Genomic DNA, 27964 nt, shown 5'->3' on the forward strand with positions numbered 1-27964 from the left:
GAGGGCCGCCGAGCTCAGCTTGCGGAATTTGACGGAAGGATGCGCCGAGAGGCAAAACCGGGGGAAAGATCGGTTTTGAAAGCCCCGACGCTTCACAAGAGCCTCATGTGGCGTGATATTCTCTGGACTGAGAGGTTACAAAGCACACAGTGCAGAACCAGCGGTTCTCGGCGAAGGGGTACCCCCGCCCCCCCGCTTCCGGGCACTCGCGCCTCAGCCCTGGAGCTTCCGCCAGGGAGGGCCCCGTCGTCCCCAGTGAACTACAAGACCCGCTGTTGCAGCGGTAGGAGCTTCTGGGTTCAAAGGCATGGAGCAGTAGCTCCTGGTGCAGGGGAGGGGGACAAGGGGTCAGACGCCGAAGGCGACTCGAGCCCAGGCCCCAGCCTCTCAGGCTTGGCCACCCGTAAGCTGGGAGAACTGGACGCACGAAGGCAGAACGGCTTCGGGCTCCCGGTGGCACAGGAGCAGCCAGAATTGCCAGGCAGACGTGGGAACTCAGGGCAGACGAGATGCGCGGGGGCACTGGCGTTTTCTGGCACGTTCGTTCCCATCATCAATACCACGGTGAGCAACAGGGTTTGAGGACAGATGACTGAAGCTCCCCGAGGTCACGTCGCACTGCTCCCCCGGGGTCCGGTTTAAGGCCCTACGAGAGATCAGGCCCCCCTGCGAGGGATCCGCTTAAATGTAGAACGAGGGCAAGTGTTAAAACTCAAGTATTTGGACACAGAAACCCACGAACTTACTAGAGTGCCTCTTCATCAACTCTAATAAGCGCGTGCATTAATGTCACGCGGTGAAAGCGAATAAACTCGAGTCTGAGGCTCTGACATTAATTATTGTGTTTTTTAAACTTTATTAAATTTTTAAATCCGAAAACTGTAAAACATAGTATTCATACAAACACACCTGAGGACTGTTCAACCGGGCACCGGCATCTTCACACAAACAATTTGAAGAAAAACCAGGTTTAAATTAGAATTCTTATAACACAAAAGGAATAACATAGATAAAATCACCCTTTAAATAGTTGCATTCTTATATAAAGTACATTTGGTTTTCTGAGAAAGAAAATGTACATTCATGCCCCTGGTGTATATTTTATTGGCATTTACAACAAATGGCTAAGACTTTTAGCACAGATTCTCATAGCTTATAAACATTACACCAAAGTTGTACAAAGTAATTACAATAAACATATAGCACCATTTCCCCTTTAAAGTTCTAACTTAAAAAATAAAGCCCAAAATGAGAAGTCAGAATTAATGCATCTTCCAAAATGTAGCAGAATAAATGGCTCAGAGCTAAGCAAATTCACTAGAAACATTGCATAGGACAGAGAACTTCCCTGTGTGAAAACCAACCTACGGATTGTTTCTTATCCCCTGAAGACAAAGCTGAGAGGTAATAGTGATAGCAAATGATGCACATATTTTTTATAGAATAAAAACCTCTAACTATATAAATAGTTCACCATCACCTCTGTGGCAGTACAAAGTGCCATATTAAATTCAAAAAGAAGAGATTTACTTGTTCGTATACCTACAGGTATAGAATAATATATAAATATGGTATAGTATCCATATGAGGAATAAACAGACAATAAAATATATATCTTATAAAAATTTGGGCACAGGTGTCTTCATATAGAGATGTGAGGAATGAATGCCCAGTTAAATGTCTACGCTTAGCGAAAATATGTAACGTTTTAAAATAATAGGTATATTATTGAAAAAAAATTAACCTGACTCTATCCAAACCACCCTTGTAGTATAATATCTCCTGCATAAAACAACCATTCTATGTATCCTATAACTGTTCAACATTTATCAAAAACTGATTAAGAACACTTTATGAAAGCTTATAAGGTTGCTTTTTTTCTTTAAATATGAACAAATACAACATACAGAGAAATAATAACAAAAGGAAAATAATTTATATGGCTTTCCCTTTCTGGAAACTGGCAGAACACAAACATAAAATGGCAGTAACAGACATAAAATATTTGGAGAAAGATAATGTCTGCAGTTGCATCTTTAAATTCTCTTCTAAGGAAAACTTCTCATGGATTTTATGAGAGAACTTGTCAGTCCCTGATACTTTCCCCTTTGGGATTCAGCTGTTTTGGTTCTATATATAAACATTAACTGAAATCAAAGGTGTTTCTCTGTTTCCAGCATGAAATAAATTTGTAAACTGTGCAATAAAATGATAAATTTTCAACTGTAAAATAAGGAAAAGGCATAAAGAACTCCCAATTTGAATATACTACTACTAACGTTAAATGGTTTTTAAAGTAGAGAGAACTATAACGTTGTTTGCGATTCTGGATATACGTATTTTTAGAGGAACTGTCTACCAAACAAAAGCTGCTAGGAGAATAAAAACATTTTTAAATTAAAAGTTATGAGGACAACTGAGAATCGTGTCCAATCTCAACATACAATTTTGTTTTAGTTGTATTTTCCTTCTTTAAGTTTTTCAATGTAGTAACACAACTTTAATGCCGGGCCCAGCTTCAGCCCCATGTACTTCATCATCACCTCACTCTTGAGGAGTAGCAGAGCCTTCCCATCAATTTCCTATAGAGAAAGGAAACTACGATTAATGATGCATTCCTACCTTGTCAAGTTATATCTATATAAGAACATGTAAAATAGAGGGCAGTTGTACATTCTCGATATATATTCTCTGAATATTATTTCCTGAGAACTATTAAAAATATAATTTCTACAGCAAGACATCATTTGACAATTTTTAAGTTTACTTCAAATTTTAAGAAAAAGGAAATTTAATCCAGTATCTTTCAAAAATGGCCTAAGCATCAAGCTGTCTGATTTTAAGTACTGTGTGTTGAATACAATACTACCTACCTATGACAAAGAGTAGAAAACTATGAATTGTAGAAACAAATTTCAGACGGTCATTAACTTTCTTAAAAAGGCTGGGAATATGAGTATGTCAGCATCAATGCAAACTATAAATGTGCTATATACACAGTGCTGTCTTTATGTTGAAAGCGAATTAGTTAGTTGTCTGAAGCTAATTAAATGCTAAAACTACTGATTTTCTTAGAATACTGAAAAGGACGTAAGATATTTGGTCACTGATTTCTCAGAAAAGACTATAAACATTACTTAATAGACACAAGGCATCCTCCTAAAATTTCTTTATTTCCTTAGTTAACCAGTTTATGTCACAGAAGCATATTATTTGGGATTAACGAGCTCCTATTTAAAATAAAACTGCATTTAATCTTGCAGTTGCTGGACTCATTGGGCATCATTAACAAGGAAGATACCCTGTCACAGCTTGTGGTTACCCCCTCCTACTCACGGTCCTGGGGCAGAGCAGGGAGGAGAGGGGAGGAGGATCCTTGTGGGAGAAGACATCTGAGAGTGGCCATGTTGAATCATCTTCTCTGGAGAACTTCAAGACTTGTAGTACTTTAGGTACTCGAGTACCCGTTTAAAGCACAGATCCAGCTTCTACCTTTTAAGAAGCTAACTTTGGGCCAAGTAAGCTTTCTCACATATGGAAAAAAATCAGTTGATAGGGTTCCCCCACCATCCACACTAATCAGCATCCATCCAACTGAAGGGCCTGCACAGAGGTCATTGAAAGGCATTACGGCAGGAAAACCGGATCAAAAGATACATTACATGTTGCCTGAAGAGGTCGGCGAGGGGGCCTGATATTTGAGGATCTTTATGTTTCATAAACTGTATCACTTCATCCACAGACCAGGTTGAAGGGTCCTTAGAGAAGCCTTGTTTCAGGACACTGGGATCAGGTACAGCTATATAACTTGGAGCTTCAATGGGGGGAAAAAAGACAAATCATACTTGACCTGATCATTATCCTGAAAGAAGAGATGTTAGGTAGGGAGAGATGGTCTCTCATTCCTGGAACCTTCTAGTAAGCACCCCAGCAAGGACCCGGGACTCTAAGTGTAGAATCCAGTGCAAGTCTAGCTAGAGGTGACCTGAGGATGGCTACCCAAGAGTACCCCATCTGACCTCCCCCAAAAACAAAAGCAGCTTCAGAATTTACCCCAAAGTTTCAAAAATCATAAAACAGACTGAGCAATCTGAGGCCTTGTTGGCCACGGGCAAAGACAGCAAAAGATCTGTTGCTTGGGTTAAATTAGGTTAATCTAAGTTAACCTATTACTCTCTTTAAGTATTTCAATGAATTTCTCTCAATCTCCCGCCTCTTAGTATGTCTAGACTAGGTTTCTCTTACCAGCTAAATACAATGGCAAGTCTCCAGCTTTGGTTTTCTAATTGCTTACATTTATTCACTTTAATCAATGAATTTCAATAACCCCATTATCTTTGAGAACCAAATTAGTTTTTACTGAATCTCTCCCATGTATTCAATATGGACATTTTTAGCATCACTTTGCTTTTTAAATTCCTGTCTCTTATGGCTTAAATGCTTCTCTGAATTTTGAAGAAAGGAGGATTATTTTCTGCTTGGCTAGGTCAGAAGTAACTTTAACATTATATTGAATACCTCTCTCAAGTTTAATTGCATAGTAATAGATATTCTGGTTGAATGTTTCAGGTCAAAAAAAAGAAGTAACTGAGAGAATAAATTAAGCACTCATACTTCAAAAAGTTTTAGGTGTGCTGTTCACCAAGTTGTGGTATAATTTCTTTGTGTCCAGACAAGTATTCATTTACTCAACCAGAGTGGCTTGACTCTCTAAAGTTTAATGTGTGACAGAAGAGAGTTTTGTAATTTGCTAGGAAGATCTGTTTCTTTAAACAAGGACCGTCAACACAGATTTGTTTTTTTTGTTTTTGGTATGAATTAACCAAAGATATACTTTTTCTCTCCTATCTGGGCTCCAGCCATTTTAGGGGCATTTTGATATTTACCCATGTAAAGGGCAAAGAAAAACAGAAGATAAAAGAACTCACAATGGTGAGTTTTTTTTTATGTGTAGCTCAAAAGTATATTTGTTTTCTCTTTCACTATTGCAACTTCAATGTGAAACAACAACTCTTTACTAAAATACATCCTCCCTTCCACTTCTCAGAGATAAAATTATTGGTCGTATCTACCAAGAAATGCCGCTGGGCTGTGTCAACCCAAATGAAAATGACGACGGTGTATAGACCATGCCATGCCTAAGGCATTTTAACAATTTAGACAGAAAAGTCTTCTCCTTTAGCTCAAGAAAGACTCAATGTGAGATTAAGAAGTTACTGGCAAAGCTAATCAATACCTCTAAATTAACTTTTTTGTGGGATTTCTGGTTTACGTCATCGGAATCTGGTATAGTTAGGTCTCAAATAACATGTAACTAGTTTCAAAGATTACAGCAGAAAACCTATAGGCAAAGATATAATTTATGGAATAAAGCTATAATTTTATGTTAAAACAACTGTAAGATCATCTATTTTTAATCCATTATGGAAAAATAATTTAAGTGGGCCTGTATCTTCAAAACAATCATAATTGCAAACATTAGTGTTATTCTCAATAATTACATGAAATAAACTATGTGAAAAATAAAGTTCAGTCATGCTTTTTTTCATGAATGGCTTTGTCTTACATACACTAAATGTTTCTGAAACAAATAAAATGAAAGTGATTTGATTTTATCCACGACAATGTTACTGGATTTCTTTCCTAAAATAAAAATAAACAATTTATTTCATTCAAATAATGGGGCAGGGCAGAGGGCTGTGAAAGCATCACCGGCAACCGGGGGGGACTCAGCCTTAAGTAACAGTTCCAAAACCTTAAAGAAAGTAATAGTAATGACACGTCTAGACAGTTTTCAAATGAAATGCTTACCTAGTCTCTGGAGATGGAAGCAGCCCAGAAGTAAAGTGTACGGCCTGAGGCCAGAGCGCCTGGATTCAAGGACTGACCCAGCCACTTTCTAGCTGGGGACCTTAGACAAGTGACTTCTCAGATTTCTCACAGAAAAATGTTTACAGGCACATACATCTCAAGGAATTATTGTAAAGATGTACTGTATAAGGCTATGTAAAATATTATGCACCTGGCACATGGCAGACAGTGATGAAGATGATGCTGATTTCTATTATTAATAATAGAAAATTACTAGTAAGTAATGTTATTACTATTAGTCTTTTCACTCCTGGAAAGACCAGAAACTAGCCTTCTCCAGCCCAAATACAGGCTACTTTGGTATGCTTAGGCATACATTTGAAAGTGAGATATTCAGCATCGGAGGTAACCTTTTATAGTCTTTTACTGAGGCGACCCGTCTTCAAAAGCTCGTATTTTGTGAAAATACATAAAATTCCAGCTATGTTATCCCTTTATGGAATAAACATCTATTGTCAGACTCCTTGCAAACGTCACTCTGAAAGCAGAGGCGATCTACATGGGGTGGGAGATGGAAGGGGACGACATGAAATATGTCATAGCATGTATGCAGTGCAGGTGCCCGTAGATAATATCCATGATAAAAAGCAACTGAGTCAGACAGTTCCTACTGCCTTCACTACTCACCTTACCTAGATGCCTACCAGGGCAAAAAGGATAGAACACTTATTCTCACCCTTAACCCACCTCACCCCACCTCTACCCCTACCCCCACCCTCTTAGTGCTTAAAATGGTAAAGGGCAGCTATCTTTGCACATGGAAAACTATGCTGGCTCTTTCCAAATGGCAAGATGCTGCTGCCGTGTTTACACATATTAAATACTCCTGGTGGGTCTGAGGGAGTAACCGAGGGTGTGGAGAATGGAGAAATGGCTGCAGCAACAGAGTACCAGAACCCAGATCTGGGAGTCACACACAGGCTAGGGCCAGGAAAGGTCTCTTCTGACAAGGAAGAGAGTACATCAAAAAGGAGAGGGAGTACATCGTTCCAAGCCTCAGTGTCACAGGAGGTTTGTTTGTGAGTCCAGACAGTAGCCAATGAAATGATAAATTACAAGGGAACCATTAATAAGAACCATGAATTAAGAAGTCTCTATGAGAGACACGGCTGGTGATCCAGATCCCCAAAGACAGTTCTATGCTGCCATGAGGATCAGAGCCATCTGTAGTGGCCTGATCCTGACAGTGACATTAATAGGGAGGACTCAAACTCCTTAATTTTGGCACTTTCTCCAACGTCATACACTCTCAGGGGATATTTTTGGGCATGGAAAACTTGAGGAGTAAAGGAACACACTGGTTGAGAATCACTGTTTTTAAATATACCTTCACTTTTCTTCTGCGTTTGGAATTTAACTTCATGTTGACTGCTCTTGGTAGATTTAGTTCCCACCAGTGCTGAACTTGAGGGGCCTGGCACACTTGGAGAAAAATCCCTGGAGACTGCAGTATGAGCGCTTACAGGATTTCTGCTGTCAGGAGTTACAGAACTTGCTGGACTTAGTGGTGGGCTTTTGGAATCTTCAGGAAGCTTCTCCTCCTTGGGCATGCCATTTCCTTCAGAAGACAATGATTCTTCTAAAAGAAAAAAAGACAAAGGCAATTATCTTCAGTAGACTTACAGCTTAAATACTTTCAAAGGTCAAAAGATCTTGTCATCTTCAACAGGCCACTTAAGCCATGCTATACTGAACCACAAACCTCTAAACACAAAGTACATGGCCATCCCCTTCTTGGCATTCTCAATAATGGACACCGTCTTAAAATCCAAATTGATTCCACGACATCACCTGTTTCTCATGGCAATTGTCCCTTGCCAGTCTTGCCACCAAGGCTGTCAACACCTCACTAAAGCATTCATTTTTAAGAATGCAGTTCTCCACAACTATTTGTTATAATATGACCACACAGTTGGCTTCTAACATTTGCTTACTACTTGGGCACTTAAAACTTTCACTGGAGGGCACCTGGGTGGCTCCATTAAGCATCCGACTCCTGATTTCAGCTCAGGTCATGATCTCACGGTTCGAGAGTTCGAGCCCCACATCAGGTTCTGCGCTGACAGCGTGAAGCCTGCTTGGGATTCTCTCTCCCTGCCCCTCCCTGGCTCACACCTACTGTCTCTCAAAAATAAAAAAAATTAATATTAAAAAGCAAATTTCACTGGAGAAAGGTACTAGGTTTTTCTAATCTTCTTTTATGAGCTTTCAGCAACAAAGCTGAATGGAAAACGTTCCTATAATTTTTTTTTTTATCTAAGGAGAAACGACAACCGTGCGCTTCTGAAGGGAATGAAACACTCCACAAAGCTGCCAAAGCAGTAGCCTGACTGCTAAACTGATTTGAAAAAATATATACCCCCACCCAAGAGCATACAGTAAGTGGTAGTAGAGTGACTTTTCTTCCCACTCCTGGGATGTATAAATACTATTTACCTGTAGAAGCATGCACCTTTGTTTTGGGGAACTTAGGTGACACAGGAACAACATAAGGTAAAGGTTCCTGAGAAGGCCGTTTGGGGCTTTTCTTTTCTGTTATGTCTTCTTTTACTGTTTTTAAAAAAAAGGTGTCTGTTATAGCTAATTAACATTCCTCAAGCATTGTCAGATCATCAGCATATAACACTTTTGTTTCCAAATCATCTGCCTACTATAACTTCATCAATAATTTATCAATTACTTGATTGTTTATGAATAATGTGTGTTCATTTCATCCTGTTATATATTTCATTGACATCATATTCAAGAGCTAAAAGCATTATGTCTAGGCATCATTTATTCTAGGGTCATCACATCTCTCTAAATACCTCAGGAAGCAGGGAGAAAATCAATTATACCGTGTCAAAAGGCCTGGGAAAATTATTCTCATCAACAAGAAAAGTTAAGAATTCAGAAAAGGAGAAGACAGGGTACAATGGACATCCCATTTTACACGCAACAATCGTGGCCTAGAGCTACCCTTACTATATACTCTACAGCTTATTATTAAGCCAAATGCATTTCTACCTAAAGGACTACTCTTTAAGGCATGATCCTGAAAGTAATGACATATCAAATTATCAATTACTCTCTAAAAATCAATCAATATCTTGATTTAACCCTCAACTAAAAGGAAAAATTAAGTATAACAGAAATCTAAAAAGTCTGATAATAGAACTTGAGTGAGAAGAAATATTACAATAAGAAAGTACCAAAGTCAAACTTTATCTGGTTCAAGAGGGCTGGGGGTCAGGGCATGCTTCTTAAGATCACCTGATAAGCAACCTTTAGCCATCTGGTTACTGACTGATTACTGAAGAGTCTAAGAGAGCTCTTACCACTTGATTTTATTTTTAATCATGAACTACAAAATTACACAAAACATATTTCAGTAAATGACAAATATTTCTACAAATAGGACATTTAAATTCTTATAAAGAATTTAATTGACTCTCTTTTGACTCTTTTCATATCCATTATTAAATGGACACAGAAAAGTCAAATACTAACATTTAGTTTTCTATAGATGTTTGTTTACCTCAGATTCTTAGCAAGATCAGAAAAACTTTACTCATCTTTTACTTTTAATATTCTAATGCTTTATGAAAAATTTATGAAGTTGGTATATGGATTACTATCTAAGGCTGATAAAATATAAAAATGAGTCTTAATTTCTGCTTCTGGATATCGTAGAAATAACCTCAGGCATGAAATTGTTCCTTCAGAGATAACCAGAAAAAAGCAGGTAATTCACAAAGTAATTTAAAAGGCATCATCGCGAGGCACTTCCAGGATGACTGATTAAGGATCTCCAAAAATCCATTTCTTCATAAAAATAATGAAGACATTGGCAAAATTACCTTTTCCAAAAACTCTGGACATTAAGTAAAGGCTTACAACAATCATAAAAGCATTTGTTCAAGAAAAAAATGGCTAAATATCAGAACAGTAAATTCTGTGCCATTTTAGCTTCCCTAACATCATCCCCTTCACTCAGTTTTGCAGCAGCTTTGTAAACCAACAGGTTCACAACTACCGGAGCTATGAAAACCAGCAGCCTAGTAGTCACTGGAGGCAGCACAATGGGTTTGGAGCTCCCACAAGGCCCTACCCCCAGAGAACTGTCACTATTTGACCAATCTTGAAGCTCAACGAAAAGCTCTGATCTCAGGGCTTGTTTTATTTGACCTAAATCAGAGCCTACTCTGTGTGAACAGCCCTATCTCCAAGACATCGCTCAAAAAAACAAAACAAAACAAAGCACCCCCAAAGGAGCAATTATTTAACAATGCAGCTGCCCGAGCCAGCATTACCAGCTGGGGCTCACAAGAAGTTGACCAAAAAGCTTAAAAAACCAAACCAAACCAAACCAAAACAAAAACCCTGGAGAATAAAATGTCCATTAGGAGACTTCGAAAAACATGGAGATATTCCTGGGAATCTAGAAGGCCATATGCATGTGCAAGGCTGTATCCATGTCCGGGAAAGACCTAAGAAGGTCTTGATCTTTCATTTCTTGCTAACCTTGAGGCTCTGCACAAAGCAGACTTATAAACTGCTTCCTGGAATGTTCAAGGTAAATTCTAGCACATACACAGAACTACGTGGCAAAGGATGGGGAAAAGACCAGTTGCAGGCATTTATGGAAATCCCTGTCCAATCATTTGCTGAAAACTAAGCTAAGTGAGCAGACTTCAGTGACCACATATAACAAATGAGCGCAGGAAGTCATTAAGTTAGTCCAGGAAAGTCACTATACAAACAGCACCAGCAACAACAAACCCTAGGGAAGGGGAGAAAAGCTGATTTTCAGAGTTATTGCTTTACCCTATTTTTAAATGCCCAGTTTTCAACTAAAAAATTAGGAGACATGCAGAGAAACAGAAAACTATGGCCCATACAAAGAGGGGAAAATATGGCAGTAGAAACTGTCTCTGAGGAAGCCCAGATACTGGACTTTAAGTAGACAAGGACTTTAAATCAGCGATTCTATTTATGTTCAAAGAACTAAAAATACTACTACTACTACTACTACTAATAATAATAATAATAATATCTAAAGAACTAAAGGACAATATGAGAACAAATATCTCACCAAATAGGGACAATCAATATAAAAATTACAAAAAAGAAGGATATTGAAATTTAGGACTTGAAAAGTAGTATAGATGAAATGAAAAATTCACTAGATGGGCTCAACAGCAGCTTTGAACTAACACAAGAAAGAACCAGCAAATTTAAAGAAATGTCAAATGAAATTATACAGTCTAAGGAACAGAAAGAAAAATGAATGAGGAAAAATGAACAGACCCCAGAGACCTATGGGATACCATCAAGGACACCAAAACACACATAATGAGAGAGTTTCAGAAGGAGAGGTGACAGAGAGAAGAGGACAGAAAGAACATTTGAAAAAATAATGGCTGTTTCCCAAATTTGATGAAAAACATTGACCCAAATATCCAAAAACCTCAACAACCTCCAATCAGGAAAAATTCCAAGATATCCACACGTAAAAAAAACAGTCAAACTAATCAAAAGCAAAAAACAAAGAGAATCTTGAAATCAGCAAGAGAAAAGCAAGTCTTCATGTAAAAGAGATCCCTGATAAGATTAAGTTCCTTTTCATCAGGAACTACAGAGGCTACCAGGAAGTGGGATGACATTCAAATTGACAAAAAGACAGTCAACTAAGAATTCGACATCCAGCAAAACTAACCTTTAAAAAATGAAGGAGAAATAAGAAATTCCTCACGTTTTTAAACAGCTCACAAGTGAGAAGATTCCTCACTCAAACAGCTTACCCTACAAGAAGTGAAATGACATTCGACAGCAACTCAAATCCACATAAAAAAACAAAGAGTACCAGTAAATTTATTTGTGTTTATAACTCTTTTCTTCTCCTTCTGCCTTTAAAAAAACAACTAGGGGCACCTGGCTAGCTCAGAAAGTACAGCATGCAACTCTTGATCACAGGGTCATGAGTTCAAGCCCCACATTGGGCAGAGAGCTTACTTTAAAAAATAAAAAACATGGTAATAAAAAAAAATGAAAAAACAACAATTAAAAAATTGTATTTGGGGGCTTATAATGTATAAAATATAATTTGGCAATAAAAGAACAAAGAAGGGGGCAGGAAATAGAGCTGTAGTGGAGCAAAGTTTTTGCATAATATTAAAATTAAGTTGGTATTAATCCAAACTAGACTGTTTTAAATTAAGATGTTAATTGTGATCCCCAAGGCAACTACTAAGAAGATAACTCCTGGACAGAAAAGAAAAAAAAAAAAAAAAGAACTCAATAAATTTAGTAAAAGGAACAAGGGAATTAAGATGGTATACAAGAAACCATCTATTTCAAACAAACAATAAAAAGAAAGTAATGGAAGAAAAGACCAAAAGAAACCTAAGACATACAGAAAACAAGTAAGAAAATTGTAGATGTAAATCCTACCTTATGAATGAATGAATAAAAAATAAATAAATCCTACCTTATTAGTAATTATATTAACTGTGCATAAGAAAATACTCCAGTAAAAAAAAAAAATCAGATTAGCAGAATGGATTAAAAAAAATGTTCCAATTACATACTTAAATACAAAAGACACACTTTAAATTCAAATACACAAATAAGTTCATAGAAAAAGACTGAGAAAAAATACACCATACAAACAGTACTTAAAACTGGAGTGGCTATACTAGTATCAGACAAAATACACTTTAAGAAAATCCTAAGAAATTCACACATACAAAAACTCCAATGAGAACAAATAAATTCAGCAAGACCACAGAATACAAGATTAATAATAAAAAAATCAATTGTATCTCTATACACTTGCAATGAACAATCCCAAAATTAAGGAAATAATTCCACTTACAATAATGTTAAGAATAAAATGTTTCAGGATGAATTTATCAAAAGAAGTGCCAGATGTCCTTTCTGAAAACTACAAAATACTGTTGAAATAAATTAAGTGAGACCTAAATAAATAGACATCCCATGTTCATGAACTAGGAGACTCCGTATTATTACAGGGCAATAATCCCTAAAATGATCTACAGATTCAACACACTCTCTATTAAAATTCCAGCTGGCTTCTTTGCAGAAATTGACAAGCTGATCTTAAAATTCATAAGGAAACCCAGACTTGCCCAAACGATTTTGAAAAAGGAGAACAAAGTTGGAAAACTCATACTTCCCAATCTCAAAACTTACTACAAAAAGCTATGGTAACCAAGATAGTGTGGTACTGCAATGAGGATTGACATACAGATCAATAAAATACCAAGTCCAGAAATAAATCCATACATTTTGACAAGGGTGCAAAGACAAGTCAATAGGGAAAGAGTAGTCTTTTAACAAATGGTGCTGGGACAACTAGATACCCAAATGTGAAAGCATGAAATTGGACCCCCTACCTCACTATACATAGAAAAATTAATGCAAAATAGATCAATAATCTAAATACACAGCTAAATCTATAAAATTCTTAGGAGAAAATATAGAGGTAAATCTTTGTGAACTTTTACTAAAGGAGTATTTTCTTAGGTATGACACCAAAAATACAAGAAACAAAAGAAAAAATAGATAAAATGGACTTCGCTGAAATTACAAAGTTTTGTGCTTCAAAGGACACCATAAAGAAAGTGAAAGGACAATCTACAGAATGGAAGAAAATATATGCAAAGCGTATTTCTGATAGGAACTTATATCCAGAATATATAAAGACTCTTTATATATAACAACTACAATATGATATATACCAGAAACAAATATATTTTATTTCTGTGCAATAAAAAACCAAGGAACCCAATTAAAAATAGACAAAGGATTTAAATAGACATTTCTCCAAAGATCACAAATCGCCAGTAAGCACATGAAAAGATGCAAACAACCTCAGCCATTAGGGAAACGCAAATCAAACCATGGGATACTTTTCAGGTTTTGATTCTCAAGTTCATTATGAATATAAGAATTTATTTTCTTGTTTCGAATGAACAAAAACAACTATATATTATATATGTCTAGTTTATTGTGGCTACTTTGAGGAGGACACAAGGAAAACCTGAATGACACAAGATTCTCAAGTTAATTATAAAATGTAATAGAAATATAGAAGCACAGTATAAAATTTTACATTTTCTCTCACCTGGTACACTTTTATCAAGCTCTGTAGGACTCTGAGTATTACCTCTGTAAGAGCTAAAGGGCTGGCTACTCAAAAGGTTATCACACTGCAGGCTGTGGCACAAGGTCTCAAGAAAGCGAAGGGCAAATGATGCACTATTCACTGGAGGGAGCTGGACAGAATGAGTCTCCCCATCAAAGGAGGCTATCGGGGGGGGGGGGGGGAAGAGATGTCAGTTACATCATAGAAAGATGAAAACTACAACAACGAAAAAAAGCCATCAATTTAGGGAATGTATTATAAATGTAATTTGTGGTTTTTGTAATTTACAAAAGAATAATCTTAAATTATAAAGTTCCTCTCATTAAAACATAAGAGCCTGTATTGGTAAAAGCATTCTCATTTAAAAATATTCATAAGGCAAACAACAACAGCAGCAGCAGCAGCAACCCAATGATCTATAATAACACTTCCTGCTATTCCAAGCATTCTGTGGGTATAAATATAGTATCTGATCAGACAATCATGAAAGCCAGCTGTATCTTATCTCCTAAGCCTTCTTGAATCACATTTTCATTTAGAGCCTCTTATAGATCAGTCTGTTTTCTAAAAACATTAAAATATATTATCAACCAAGTTATTTTGTCTATAGTGAACTTAATATAGCATATAAAAAAAACCTTTACCTCAATTTACAGTATGACTCTGACATTACTTGTCTATTTTGAACATAAAGTTAAACTTTTCAAACCAGAGTTAAAAGTCTATAGACATATAATTATATAAATATTCTATTATATCAATATAAGCATGCCAATATTATAAATAGCTCATAGATTATAAGTATTATAAAATAATCTGTATATTATAAAATCTTTGCCTTCTCAAAACCTAAAATCAAATCTGGAAGAAAAGCTGAATAAAGGATTAGATGAGCATACCAGTTATCACTTCTCCTCCACGATGATCTGGCTTAAGAAATCCAAAAACAGTCTTGCTTTGAAAGGCACAATCCACACAGGCCTGCACAGTCCTCCGGAGCACCACATTCACTGGGCCTGGACCAAAGTGGTCAGGCAGTTGCTGGATTTTCTTCTGATCCAGGTGAGGACCAGAGTTTCCATGTTTGTTTACATAGACACAGACTTGAGGAAACAGGTGTATACAAAAATAACAAACAGACTGGTTAAAAGCAACATAAACACTACATAATTACTATATCCCACTAACCACACTTCAAAGAGAACCCAAATATAGTTAGTATCAATGACCATTTCTGCTACCTAAAAATACATATGTAAACGTCTTTTCACATTTGTATAAAGATATTCAATCTAGAAAGAAATAATCCAAATGCTTATTCAATTTTCTAGAATTCTGCCTAAACTTATAATAAAAACTATCCAAGTTTAGTAGCATCATAAAACAATTCTTTACACATTTCCACCTCACATAAAATGGTATGAAGATAAATATTTTCACCTTTTAACTGTACACACAGTATAAGAATTTTCTTTCAAAATTGGTCACAACTCCTTGTTAGACTGGTTATTTTAAATCACCAACAACGCACCTTCATTATATTTTCTAAAGTAACCCAAATACTTTAAGATACATGCCACACAGTAAGTTCTAATGACCTAGAGCAATTTTTTTCATTAACTTAAGGAAAATAAAAATGGTCTTTATATATATGCCAAGGTTCACTGAAGAAAATCCAAAATTAAATGCTTTCCTTAGTATAATAAAAGCTTATGATTTATATTTTTTAAATGTTTATTTATTTATTTTGAGAGAGAAACAGAGTCCGAGTGGAGGTGGGGCAGAGGGGGAGAGACAGAATCCCAAGCAGACTCCGTTCTGTCTGCACAAAGCCCAACACAGGGCTTGATCTCACAGACTGTGAGATCATGACCTGAGCCAAAATCAAGAGTCGGAGGCTTAACCTACTGAGCCACCCAGGCGCTCCAAGCATATGAATGAGAAACAAATCATCTATAATCATGCAAATGTCACGTTTCCATAACAGTTCTTCACTGGGAATCAATAAATCTAAATCAACATACAATGCAACAATATGAGGTTGTATTATTATCAAACATAAAATATACTGTCCCCCTAAATCAAGAAGGACATTATTTTCATTCATCATTTAATTTATACTGCCCAATTTTATATATAGTCTATATTCAGTACAATAAAAACCCATTAATCTCACTTTCACTATTTTGAAATATATGATAATTCAACTTTGTGGCAACAGCCAGAGGAAGGATGGACTCTTATCACAGAAATGAAACAGCTATTAAAAACTTAACCCATGGTGGGGCACCTCAGTGGCTCAGTTGGTTAAGCGTCCTGACTTCAGCTCAGGTCATGATCTCATGGTTGGTGAGTTCGAGCCCCATGTCGGGCTCTCTGCTGTCACTCAGAGCCTGGAGCCTACTTCGGATTCTGTGTCTCCCTCCCTCCCTCTCTCTCTGCCCCTCCCCCACCCGTGCGCACACGCGCACTCCCTCTCTCTCAAAAATAAATAAACATTAAAAAATCTTAAGCCATGGACAAAACCCTACTGAACACAAGTGAAGCTAAACAAAGATTTCAATGTTTTATCTCCTTTGCATTATACTCATTTAGTCTTTCCTGCTAATGGCCTAAAAATCGGAAATAATAAACTGAGTATGTTACAATAATCTTGAGGTGATCTTTTCTACTTCAAAAAGTAATCTCTTTTTAGTGAGGAAAGTAAAATTGGGAGAAAAATCAACAGAACAGAAAAGTATAAGGGAGATAAAGATCTAGGAGAAAAAGCAATAGTACATGCTTTTAAAAAAAGGAAGGGAACAAGAAAATGTACAAGAGATGACAAATAAACGGGGGATTGTTCAATCTAGGTCTGTGTCATTTCATACTCTTCACATAACAGAGAATAATTTAAAGTCATCATGCCCCTTGACAGGCAAGGATCTGTCAATATTTTAAAAGGCATTTTAAAAAGATTTGAGGTAGCTTTAAAATTACATACAAGACAAAAAGACATCGTGAAATAAGGGAAAACAAAAACAGATCTGACAACGATGTAAATTTTGTAAATCTTACTAAGATGGATAAAATACTTCAAGAGTACTGAATTTTCAACTGATTTGTGTATTTAAACAGTTTTTCCTTAACATCAAAATGAATAACCAGAATTTAAAAATACTTTAATATGAAAAATGCTTCAAAAATGTGATTATCAGCATCTTGTTCTCCTCTTATTTTAGTCCTCAGACTTCAAAGACACTAAAATAACACAGAGTAAAAGATTAGTAATTTTATACTCTCTAAAAAATACTAATTTACCTGTAGACATCACTATTTTAGATGTTCCAGGAGTGGCATCCCTATTATAAGCACGACGATCTCTGATCAGGGAATTTATAGAAGCTGAAGATGTAGAACACAAAACAGGAAAATATTTTTCCTGTAAAAAAAAAAAGAGCACAAGTATACATTACACATTTTTAAAAATTCCTAAATACGGAGGTCAAAAAATTATCAGCCTCACTGGTTCACAAATGATCAGCTGTCTGAAGTCCTTGGGGTTGGAAACCCCTGTGTGGGTCACAAGCTACAGTCCTTTCCAAACTGTGCTCTCAGAAGGGCCCATGAACTGGTCAGGTAGGAGAGGAAGAGACCAACAGGCTGGAATTCCCAGGGTTATCCCTCCTCCAACTGGTCAAGCCTTAGCCAAAATAGTTCACTCTATAAAACTTGTTTTATTTTCTGAGGTTCCCTGTACAACAATTTTTTTCACAACGCTAAAGAAAAGCCTGTAAATCTAATCCAGCAATACATCCAATGGGGTAGGGGACCTCAACAAAGCAGAGGACAGAGTTTGTCTTTACAAAGCAGTCACTTATCTGGTTTTTACTGTATCTAGCCTGCATTTCTCCATATTATATGTGATAATTTTGAAAAAATTATAAGTGGCTTGCTAAAGTCCATATAAAATTATGTCTATTATATTTGGTAAAAACCAAACGCCTTCTGGACATTGTTAAATATCACTCGCATTTTGTTTATTTTGTATCAACTCTTGGAGTTTTCTTGGAGCTACCTTCAAACATGGCTCTCCAATGTCAGAGGAGTGCTTATACCTAGAAAAGGTAATAATAGAGGACATTTTTATTTTTTGATGTTTATTTTTGAGAGACAGAGAGAGACAGAGCACAGGTGGGGGAGGGGCAGAGAGAGAAGGAGACACAGAATCTGAAGCAGGCTCCAGGCTCCGAGCTGTCAGCACGGAGCCCAGCATGCTGCTCCAACTCAGGAACCAAGAGATCTGACCTGAGCTGAAGTCAGATGCTTAACCAACTGAGCCATCCAGGTGCCCCTAATAGAGGATATTCTAAAAGCAGGGATAAAGGAGGATAAAATAGGATAACATTCAATATTGTTGGATTTTCCTTATTTGTTTAAATTAATGACTGTCATTGGGGTTCTCTGTATTCCAGTAAATCATATTATTTTTAAGTACTGAACTATAATTACTGTGTTGATATATTATTGTTCTTACAGTATTTTAAAAATCTGAAATCTGAATCCTATGTCTTAAGACATACCAAGATATAGTATGCTTGCATTAGCTATTTATATTGAATAAAGGTACATTTATTTGAAAAATGTGCTTCTATACCACTAGAATCCTTAAAGAGGGGGTATGTGTGGAGAGTGGACAAAGTAAAGAATAATTCATACTCTAGTTCAAAGGCTTCCTAAATAATTAAACTATGGGATGACAGTACTGAAACAGAGCTATAGGTAACCACATGAGAATCTTCATCTTTTCATGATGAAATAATAAAGACAGAGAAGAAATTCTTCCTCTGAGGGCCATCTGGGTGGCTCAGTCAGTTAAGTGTGGACACTCTTGACTTCGGCTCAGGTAATGATCTCATGGTTCGTTAGATTGAGTCCTGTGTCAGGCTCTGTGCTGACAGTGCAGAGGCTGCTTGGGATTGTCTCTCTCCCTCTCCCCTGCCCAGGTGATAGCACTCCCTCCCTCTCTCTATCTCAAAATAAATAAGCTTAAAAAAATTTTTTTAATAAAATTCTTCCTTTGAAACAAAAAATAGATTATCAAAAAAAATTATAAAATCTATCAATCTATCCCTCACCCGACCCCACCATCTTATAAACAGTATTTTCAAAAACACCTTTTCAAAATTGTCAAATTAGAACTAAAATTATTTGAAAATAAAGGCATAAAGAGAAACTTCATGTAGTTTTATCTTCATCATTATACCAACTAATCACAAAGACTTTTTTCAGCAGCTGGAAAATACACATTAAAAATATGCATCAATGACACCCTTGATAATTTTAATTTTTAAAAAGCATTTAAAATAAAATATTATTTCCGGGGTGCCTGGCTGACAGTCACGTGACTCTCGATCTTGGGGTCCTGAGTTTGTGCCCTGTGTTGGGTGTGGAACCTACTTAATTAAAAAAAAATGATTTCCCTTTAAATATCGTAACTTTCCTTAATTTTATGCAATTAAAAAAAAATTTTTTTTAATGTTTATTTATTTTTGAGAGAGAGAGAGACAGAGTGTGAGTGGGGGAGGGGCAGAGAGAGAGGGAGACACAGAATCGGAAGCAGGCTCCAGGCTCCGAGCTGTCAGCACAGAGCCAGATGAGGGGCTCGAACTCACAAACTATGAGATCAATGACCTGAGCCGAAGTCAGATGCTTAACCGACTGAGCCACCCAGGCGCCCCTATGCAATTTATTTTGAATTTTAAAAATTTAATCTGCTAATGATTTACATTAGAATAACCTGCTTATTTGATTTTTTTCAATGTTGATGATTTTATATTTGAAATATATTCACATTTATTGACTTTTAATTTTTATTTAAAAATTCTGAATGCTTTTTGAAATAAAAATACCAGTATTATTTTAAGCATTTTATTTTAAAGTTTTTATTTTTTTTTTTAATTTTTTTTTTTTTTTAACGTTTATTTATTTTTGAGACAGAGAGAGACAGAGCATGAATGGGGGAGGGTCAGAGAGAGGGAGACACAGAATCTGAAACAGGCTCCAGGCTCTGAGCTGTTAGCACAGAGCCTGATGCGGGACTTGAACTCATGGACCACAAGATCATGACCTGAGCTGAAGTCGGCCGCTTAACCGACTGAGCCACCCAGGCGCCCCAAAGTTTTTATTTATTTTGAGAGAGAGAGAGAGAGAGAGAGGCAGGCAGAGAGAGAGGGAGAGAGAATCCCAAGCAGGCTCCACACTGTAAGCAAGAGCTTGATGCAAGTCTCGAACTCACAAACCATGAGATCATGACCTGAGTGGAAATTAAGAGTCAGACACTCAACTGACTTGAGCTACCCAGACACCCCAATTTAAGAATTTTAAAATCAAAATGGTATTGTCATTTTGCTCCATACTGCAAACAAACATTAGATAAAACAAAACAAATGTTATATACATATATATACATACATACATATATATATATACACATACATATATATATATATATATATATTTATATATATATATTCAGATGGCTAAACTCAGAAATGTTTAAGTAATAACTGCTATTTTAGTTCTAATCCATCTAGGAAGATTCTATGTTTTTATATTAAAAGTGTATCACTTGTAGACCAGATACATTTGGGTCTTTTTAAAATCCATTTTTATAATCTGTCTTTTAAATGGAAAGTTTACTCCACCTTTTTTTTAAGTTTATTTGAGAGAGAGAGAGAGAGAGAGAGAGAAAGAGCAAGTGCACATGTGTTGGGGCAGGGGCACAGAGAGCCTCCAGCAGACTCTGCACTGACAGTGTAGCAAACTCAGGAAACAGAGATCATGACCTGAGCCAAATCAAGAATAGGATGCTTAGCCAAGTGAGCCACCCAGGTGCCCCGAGTCCACTAACTTTTAAAATAATTATTAATATGTTTGGGTCTTAGTATACCCTTTATTATTTCTTTTCTATTTGTCTCCTTTGTGTTTTATTCCTCTATCCCTCTTTTTTTTTTTTTTTTAGTTACTTGAATATTCCTTAGAATTTCATTTTAGTTCTCCTATTGGCTTTTTAGCTATACTTCTCTGCATTTGTATTTTTACAATATGCCCTGGGGATTATAATGTATAATATACATAGTTAACATTGTACTACTTAACATAAAATGTTGAAACCTTGCAATGATATAAATCTGTATTCTCTACTCAAAGCCTTTATACTAAGTATTACATGTATTACCTCATGTTATGTATTGATGTTACATAATGATGTATTCTATCATGCTATATGTATTACATTACCCCGTAAGACCATATTATGATTATTGCTTTAGTCACATTATTATAAAGAAATTAAGAGGGGGGCGCCTGGGTGGCTCAGATGGTTAAGCATCCAACTTTGGCTCAGGTCATGATCTCACCATTCATGAGTTTGAGCCCCGCATTGGGCTCTGTGCTGACAGCTCAGCACCTAGAGCCTGCTTCAGATTCTGTGTCTCCCTCTCCTTCTGCCCCTCTCCTGTTCGCACTCTGTATCTCTCTCTCTCTCTTTCTCTCAAAAGTAACATAAAACATTAAAAGAAAGAGACAGAGAGAAATTAAGAGGAAAAAAGCAAAACACAAAGTCATTTGCATTCACTCAGAGATAAATTTCCTTCAGCATTTCTTATAGTGCTTGTCTGCCAGTGATGAATTCTCTAAGGATGTTTTTATCTAAAAATATCTTTAGTTCACCTTCACTCCTGAAGAATATTTTTGCTGGATATATAGAGTTTTGTGTAACACTCCTATCTCCTGTGTGTACTCTCCTGAACCACAGTGTGTCTGCTTCCATTCACTGTCCAGTACCTTCAAGTAGCTAGTTTTTTTTCCTATTATTTCCAGGTTTTAAAGTTGTTTTCTTTGCAGGAATCACTTAGGTGGTATGTGACTCTAGCATCATTGAATTTATCATTCTGATTCCACCTTCCATCTGCTTTATTGAGGTATAATTTATGTATAGTAAAATTCACTTCACTTTTAAAGTATACTGAGTTTTGGGGCACCTGGATGGCTCAGTTGGTTAAGCGTCCAACTTCAGCTCAAGTCATGATCTCGCAGTCAGTAAGCTCAAGCCCGGCAACAGGCTCTGTGCTGACAGCTCAGAGCCTGGAGCCTACTTCAGATTGTGTGTCTCCTTCTCTCTCTGCTCCTCCCCTGCTCACATTCTGTCTCTGTCTCTCAAAAATGAATAAATGTTTAAAAAACAATTTAAAGTATACTGAGTTTTAAATAAACAGGCCTGAACGTAAATATACCCACACAGTATTTTCAATGTGGTTCTGAAAAAGTCACACATTATTCAAAGTTTTAAGTTTACCCAAGAAAAGAAATACCAGGGGCACCTGGGTGGCTCAGCTGGTTGAGCAGCCGACTCTTGACTTTGGCTCAGTTCATGGTCTCATGGCTCATGGGATCCGGGCCCCACATGTGGGCTCTGTGCTGACACTGTGGAGCCTGCTTGGGATTCTCCCTCCCTTTCTCTCTGCCCTTCCCACATGCGCACACACACTAGTATCTCTCTCAAAATAAATAAACACTAAAAAACAAATACCAATCTTGATGGCTATGTGGGCTTTAAAAAGCCTTATGTATACTCTTTGCACAGTATATTCCTAAAAGGCCTCATCATACTGTTAGTAAATCCTAAACTGTATGTTATAATAAATAACCAGAGTACAACAAATCAGGAGATACAACTAACCTTTTTTGGGGCTTTTTTCCTTGGTGTGGTATTTTTAGCAGTATTTCCCTTCTTGGGGGCTGAAGTATGTAGAGGTGGTTTAATCCGACTTGATTTCCTGATCTGCTGCGTTGGTAATATTATAGCAGTTTTCTGTGGAGACGGCATTGAATGTGGGGCCGCTTTGGGAAGAGAAGACTGTGTTTTTGCTATACTCTTTGTAACGGGCACTGAGGGGGGAAAAGCACAGCACAAAAATAAAATTAAAGCAAATGACACAATTAAGGTATTGTCTTCTTCAGACTTAAGAAATTTAACTCAATCTTTAAAAATATTCCAAAGGTTATTCATTAAAAACCACTTAAAATAAAAGTACCATTTAAAATGAAGTTTTAGGTATTTAAGATTTCAGATTATCAGCAAGTGGTCAGAATTCTCCAAAAAAAAAAAAAGAAGAAGAAGAAGAAGAAGAAAAGAAATAGGCTTTTATAAGAGGAACCAGTAACTTCAAACTTAGCACAGTGAAAATATCTAGCAATTTGCTTTTTGTCTACCTCTCCTATTTTTAGTTCCTAGCACAGAAAAGAGTTTTCCCTTCAGAAAATACCATACCGGGGCACCTGGGTGGCTCAGTCGGTTAAGCGTGTGACTTCGGCTCAGGTCATGATCTCACAGTTCCTGAGTTTGAGTCCCGCATCAGGCTCTGTGCTGACAACTCAGAGCTTGAAGCCTGCTTCAGATTCTGTGTCTCCCTCTCTCTCTGCCCCTCCCCTGCTCCTGCTCTATCTCTGTCTTTGAGAGACATAATTTTTGAGACATATTTGAGAGAAATATTTTTGAGAAATAAACGTTAAAAATTTTTAAATAAAAAAAGAAAGAAAGAAAATACCACACCAAAATATCTAACCATACCATATACAGGGAATCAGTTGACCTATCAATATAGAAAAACATAGCAAAACAACTATCAACTCCTAGTTCATCTTTCAGAGGCCAGAAGGATCCCCTGCACTTGATTTTTAATGGCTAAAGCACATTATGTTCCTACATGTATGTCTAGTAATAAAGCTTCATATACTACAATATAGCTTCTACATTAATATTGTCATGGAAGGACCACTACCAAACCCAAGTGATTTGTATCTACTAATTACTTGGTAGCCCTGTCTAGGCAGTTTTAGCATTTCAAATAAAGGTTACCTTCCAGGTTACTTTTGTCTATGTTCACAGTTAAGTAAAAAGAGAAGTTTTTAGTATTAATCCCTCAATAATTTTATTATACAAAAAAAAAACATGAATTTTACATAGTAAGAAGTACTAATGTCAAAAAAACTTTATAGGAAGAGCTGTGTAAGTAAAACATTTATACATGTATGCAAAACTCAACTACTTTTATTTTGAGGTCTTCATTTTACAACTTGAAACTACTCCACTGCTTTGCTCCTCCCATAGTCCAAGACTATGTATAAATCTGGCCTTCGACAGAGAACATATCTTCCCTGTAGTCTTTTTTTTTTTTAATGTTTATTTATTTTTGAGACAGAGAGACAGCATGAATGGGGGAGGGTGAGAGAGAGCGGGAGACACAGAATCTGAAGCAGACTCCAGGCTCTGAGCTATCAGCACAGAGCCTGACGTGGGGCTCAAACTCACGGACCGTGAGATCATGACCTGAGCCGAAGTCGGACGCCTAACCAACTGAGCCACCCAGGCGCCCCCTCCCTGCAGTCTTTTTATCTACCTTCTATTACTTGCCAAGCCAAGAGGAGGGAACAGCCTTCTCTCAGCTGCCAAGGCAAAGGGAAGACCATCTAGCTGCCACCATCACTTTCTCCCCTTATCTACAGTAATTCACCTGCTTACACTAGTCTTCTTACCTCTTTACCATCATCTACCTCATACTCCATGCTCACTTCCACTTTCGTCAATAACTCCAGTGACCTAATTCACATTATTTCTTCTTACACAGTCTCCCTGTCATCATCTTTAGGAATTTAAACATCATAATTCTAGGGTACCTGGTGGCTCAATCAGTTGAGCATCCAACTTCAGCTCAGGTCATGATCTCCCGGTTCATGAGTTTGAGCCCCGTAATCTTGCAGGTCATGAGTTTGAGCCTCACACCAGGCTCTCTGCTGCCAGTGCAGAACCCGCTTCAGATCCTCTGTCCCCCAACTCTCCCTGCCCCCCCATTCATGTGTGCACACGTGCACAACACATGCTTTCTCTCAAAATAAATAAACATTAAAAAAAATCATAATTTTGGGGCGCCTGGGTGGCTCAGTCGGTTAAGTGGCCGACTTCGGCTCAGGTCATGATCTCACGGTCCGTGAGTTCAAGCCCCGCATCGGGCTCTGTGCTTACGGCTCAGAGCCTGGAGCCTGTTTCGGATTCTGTGTCTCCCTCTCTCTGACCCTCCCCCATTCATGCTCTGTCTCTCTCTGTCTCAAAAATAAATAAACGTTGAAAAAAAAATTGAAAAAAAAAATCATAATTTTGATGCTTCATCATCACGACCTTGTCAGTGGAGAGTTCAGCTCCTCCCTAAAATGGTTATACTTAGTTATTTCTGGAACTCTTCTACCTCCAAGATAACCACTGTGCTCCTTTCTTTACCTCCACCTTTCTCACCTGTCGTCTTTGCTTCATACCAACTGGCCATGCTTTCCATTCTCATATGAGATCTAGCCACAAGCCCTCTCCATTTTCATCCAATCTATTATCTTTCTTCTGGCTTTTCTCCTTATCAACTCCTGTCCACCTCCACCAATACCCCTCTAACTAGTATTCCTGACTTTATCACCCCTTGATCTTTGATCATGTCCAAATGTTGGCTCCCACCTCTGAGTCACACTATCATTTGCTTTCTCTGGTCTTCAGCTACAGAACAAGGGTCAGCAATCTTTTTCTATATACGGCCAGATAGTGAATATTTTAGGCTTTGAAGGCCACATACAGTTTCTGTCACACATTCTTCTTTGTTTCTTTAGTTGTTTGCTTGGTTTTATTAAATATTTTCTGAATTCAAAAACTATTCTTAGCTCTCAGGCTACATGGGCTGGATGTGCCTGGCCCTCGGGTTGTAGTTTGCCAACTCTTGCTTTGGAACATTAAAATATTATTGATTGCTAGAAAATCCACACTAACCTCAACTGTGGTGTCACTGCTGCAACTCAGAATGTTTTTCCCTATTAAAGCTTCTGTCTCCCTCTAACCCTATTCCATTCAGCAAATGATCCTACCTTCTACTTGATGAGAAGATTGAAGGGTATTTTTTGGGAGTGACCATAACTATCCCACTTCTCCAACTTAAAACACTTTTTTTTTTCATTCATTCTCATCTCTTCCTCTTGCACCACATGAAAAGTTTTCTCTCTACTCTTCTAAGTCTAATCAATCCCTTCTACCTATGTACCAATAACTATCTTCTTTGGTTCCTCTGGGACATTATGGTTTCAATGATCTCCTTTCTCTTCATAGTATTTAATCCCTGATCCCCAACTCCTTTCTCTCTTACAACCCTCACGAGTCCCTTATTTTGAAGATAGCACTCCTAGTTTCTGGCATACTTTCAAGCCCTTGCATGAATGTCCTCCTATTTCACTACCAAAATACCAAGAAGAATCACCTTTACTTGATACTTCAATTTCCTTATTATTCTGTTGTTTCCTCAAACCCTTGTAATAAGCTTTTCTTCTCCCAAACATATTTTAAAGAAATTCTTTCCAAGGTCAGTAATGACACTCTCCTAGTTACTAAATCCAAATAAATCCTCACTGTCTTGACCAATCTATTCATCTCCACAATTCTGGTCTCTACCTCCAAATACATGGCATGAAGAAAAGGAAACAGATTGGGCTCTGGACCTGAGTTTAAATTCTTGTGCCAGATTGGTTTAAGACAGAACCTAGGAGAATAGAAGGTCCTAAAAAACATTTACTGAATGACTGAAAACTATTTTTTTGAAGAGAGAGAGAGAGAGAGAGAGAGAGAGAGCATGTGAGCATGCAAGTGGTGGAGAGGGACAGAGGAAGAGAGAGAGAATCTTAAGCAGGCTCCATGCTCAGTGCGGAGACCAATGTGAGACTCAATCCCACAACCCTGGGATCATGACCGGACCTGAAATCAAGAGTTGGATGCTCAACCGACTGTGCCACCCAAGCACCCTGAATGAATGAAAACTATTTTCAACCTGCAAGCCAATGTTATACCTCCAAAACCAGTACATCCTATACACGTCATTAAGTTGTAACAAATAAAACAGTAACTTGGTGGAACATGGCAAATGTAATGAAATCATTATTTGATCTAAGAATTTTGGCATTTAAAAATTTTAAATTTGGGGCGCCTAGGCAGTTCCTAGGCCTGAGCGTCGGACTTCAGCTCAGGTCATGATCTCACGGTCCGTGGGTTTAAACCCTGCGTCGGGCTCTGTGATGACAGCTTGGAGCCTGGAGCCTGCTTCAGATTCTGTGTCTGCCTCTCTCTGCACCTCCCCTGCTCACACTCTGTCTCTCTCAAAAATAAACATTAAAAAAACTTTTTTTTTAATTTTAAATTTTAAATTAACAAATCTTGGAACACAAATACTTATGCTACAGCTTCAAATATTCCCCTAAAATGTAATATTCTATTACAATAAGAGCTCCTTAATTCATGGTATATACACATGTATGAGCAAAATAAGAAAAAAGTATTATAAAAAATTTTATGTATGAAAATAAATGTTCACTTTAGAAAGCAAACTTTTCTAAGGCAAATACTCAGTTTTGTTTATTGCCATATCCCCAGTACCTAGAACAAAATAGTTTTTAAACTAACTTAACTAAAGTGGAAAGAATGATCAATCATTCAATATATTAGACATCAAAATTAAACTATATACATTATTTATTACATGTATTTATTATCCCTCCTCCAAAGAGCAATGATATTACATATAAACCATGCTGAAACTCTATTTAAAGCATTAATTAAATCATTACCAATAGAAAATAAATGTTTTTTTTAAATTTGTTTTTAATGTTTATTTATTTTTGAGACAGACCGAGCATGAGCTGGAGAGGGGCAGAGAGAGACGGAGACACAGAATCCGAAGTAGGCTCCAGGCCCTGAGCTGTAAGCAGAGAGCCTGACGCGGGGCTTGAACCCACGAACCATGAGATCATGACCTGAGCCAAAGTCACACACTTAACCGACTGAGCCACCCAGGCACGCCGAAAATAAATTTAAGTAATAAGGTT

General features: G+C 37.2%; 1 protein-coding gene across 3 annotated transcripts in view; it reads right to left on the reverse strand.

Annotated features, from left to right (window-relative positions):
• Positions 1 to 832: 832 nt before the first annotated feature.
• The window catches only part of SCML2 (Scm polycomb group protein like 2), a 102964-nt gene continuing 75832 nt past the window's right edge, over positions 833 to 27964 (reverse strand). For 2 of the 3 annotated variants that reach the window (XM_042974925.1, XM_042974924.1), the window contains 8 exons: positions 22743 to 22951; positions 17321 to 17441; positions 14920 to 15123; positions 14000 to 14182; positions 8308 to 8421; positions 7199 to 7450; positions 3663 to 3814; positions 833 to 2582 (listed from right to left, as the gene is read on the reverse strand). In XM_042974925.1, coding sequence (XP_042830859.1) covers positions 2454 to 2582; positions 3663 to 3814; positions 7199 to 7450; positions 8308 to 8421; positions 14000 to 14182; positions 14920 to 15123; positions 17321 to 17441; positions 22743 to 22951 — 1364 coding nt within the window. In that variant the 3' untranslated portion in view covers positions 833 to 2453. The remainder of the gene's footprint in view (positions 2583 to 3662; positions 3815 to 7198; positions 7451 to 8307; positions 8422 to 13999; positions 14183 to 14919; positions 15124 to 17320; positions 17442 to 22742; positions 22952 to 27964) is intronic. The other variant, XM_042974926.1, reaches the window with a different exon arrangement.

The sequence above is a fragment of the Panthera tigris genome, chromosome X, assembly GCF_018350195.1.
Source record: "Panthera tigris isolate Pti1 chromosome X, P.tigris_Pti1_mat1.1, whole genome shotgun sequence".
In the NCBI taxonomy this organism is placed as follows: Eukaryota; Metazoa; Chordata; class Mammalia; order Carnivora; family Felidae; genus Panthera; species Panthera tigris.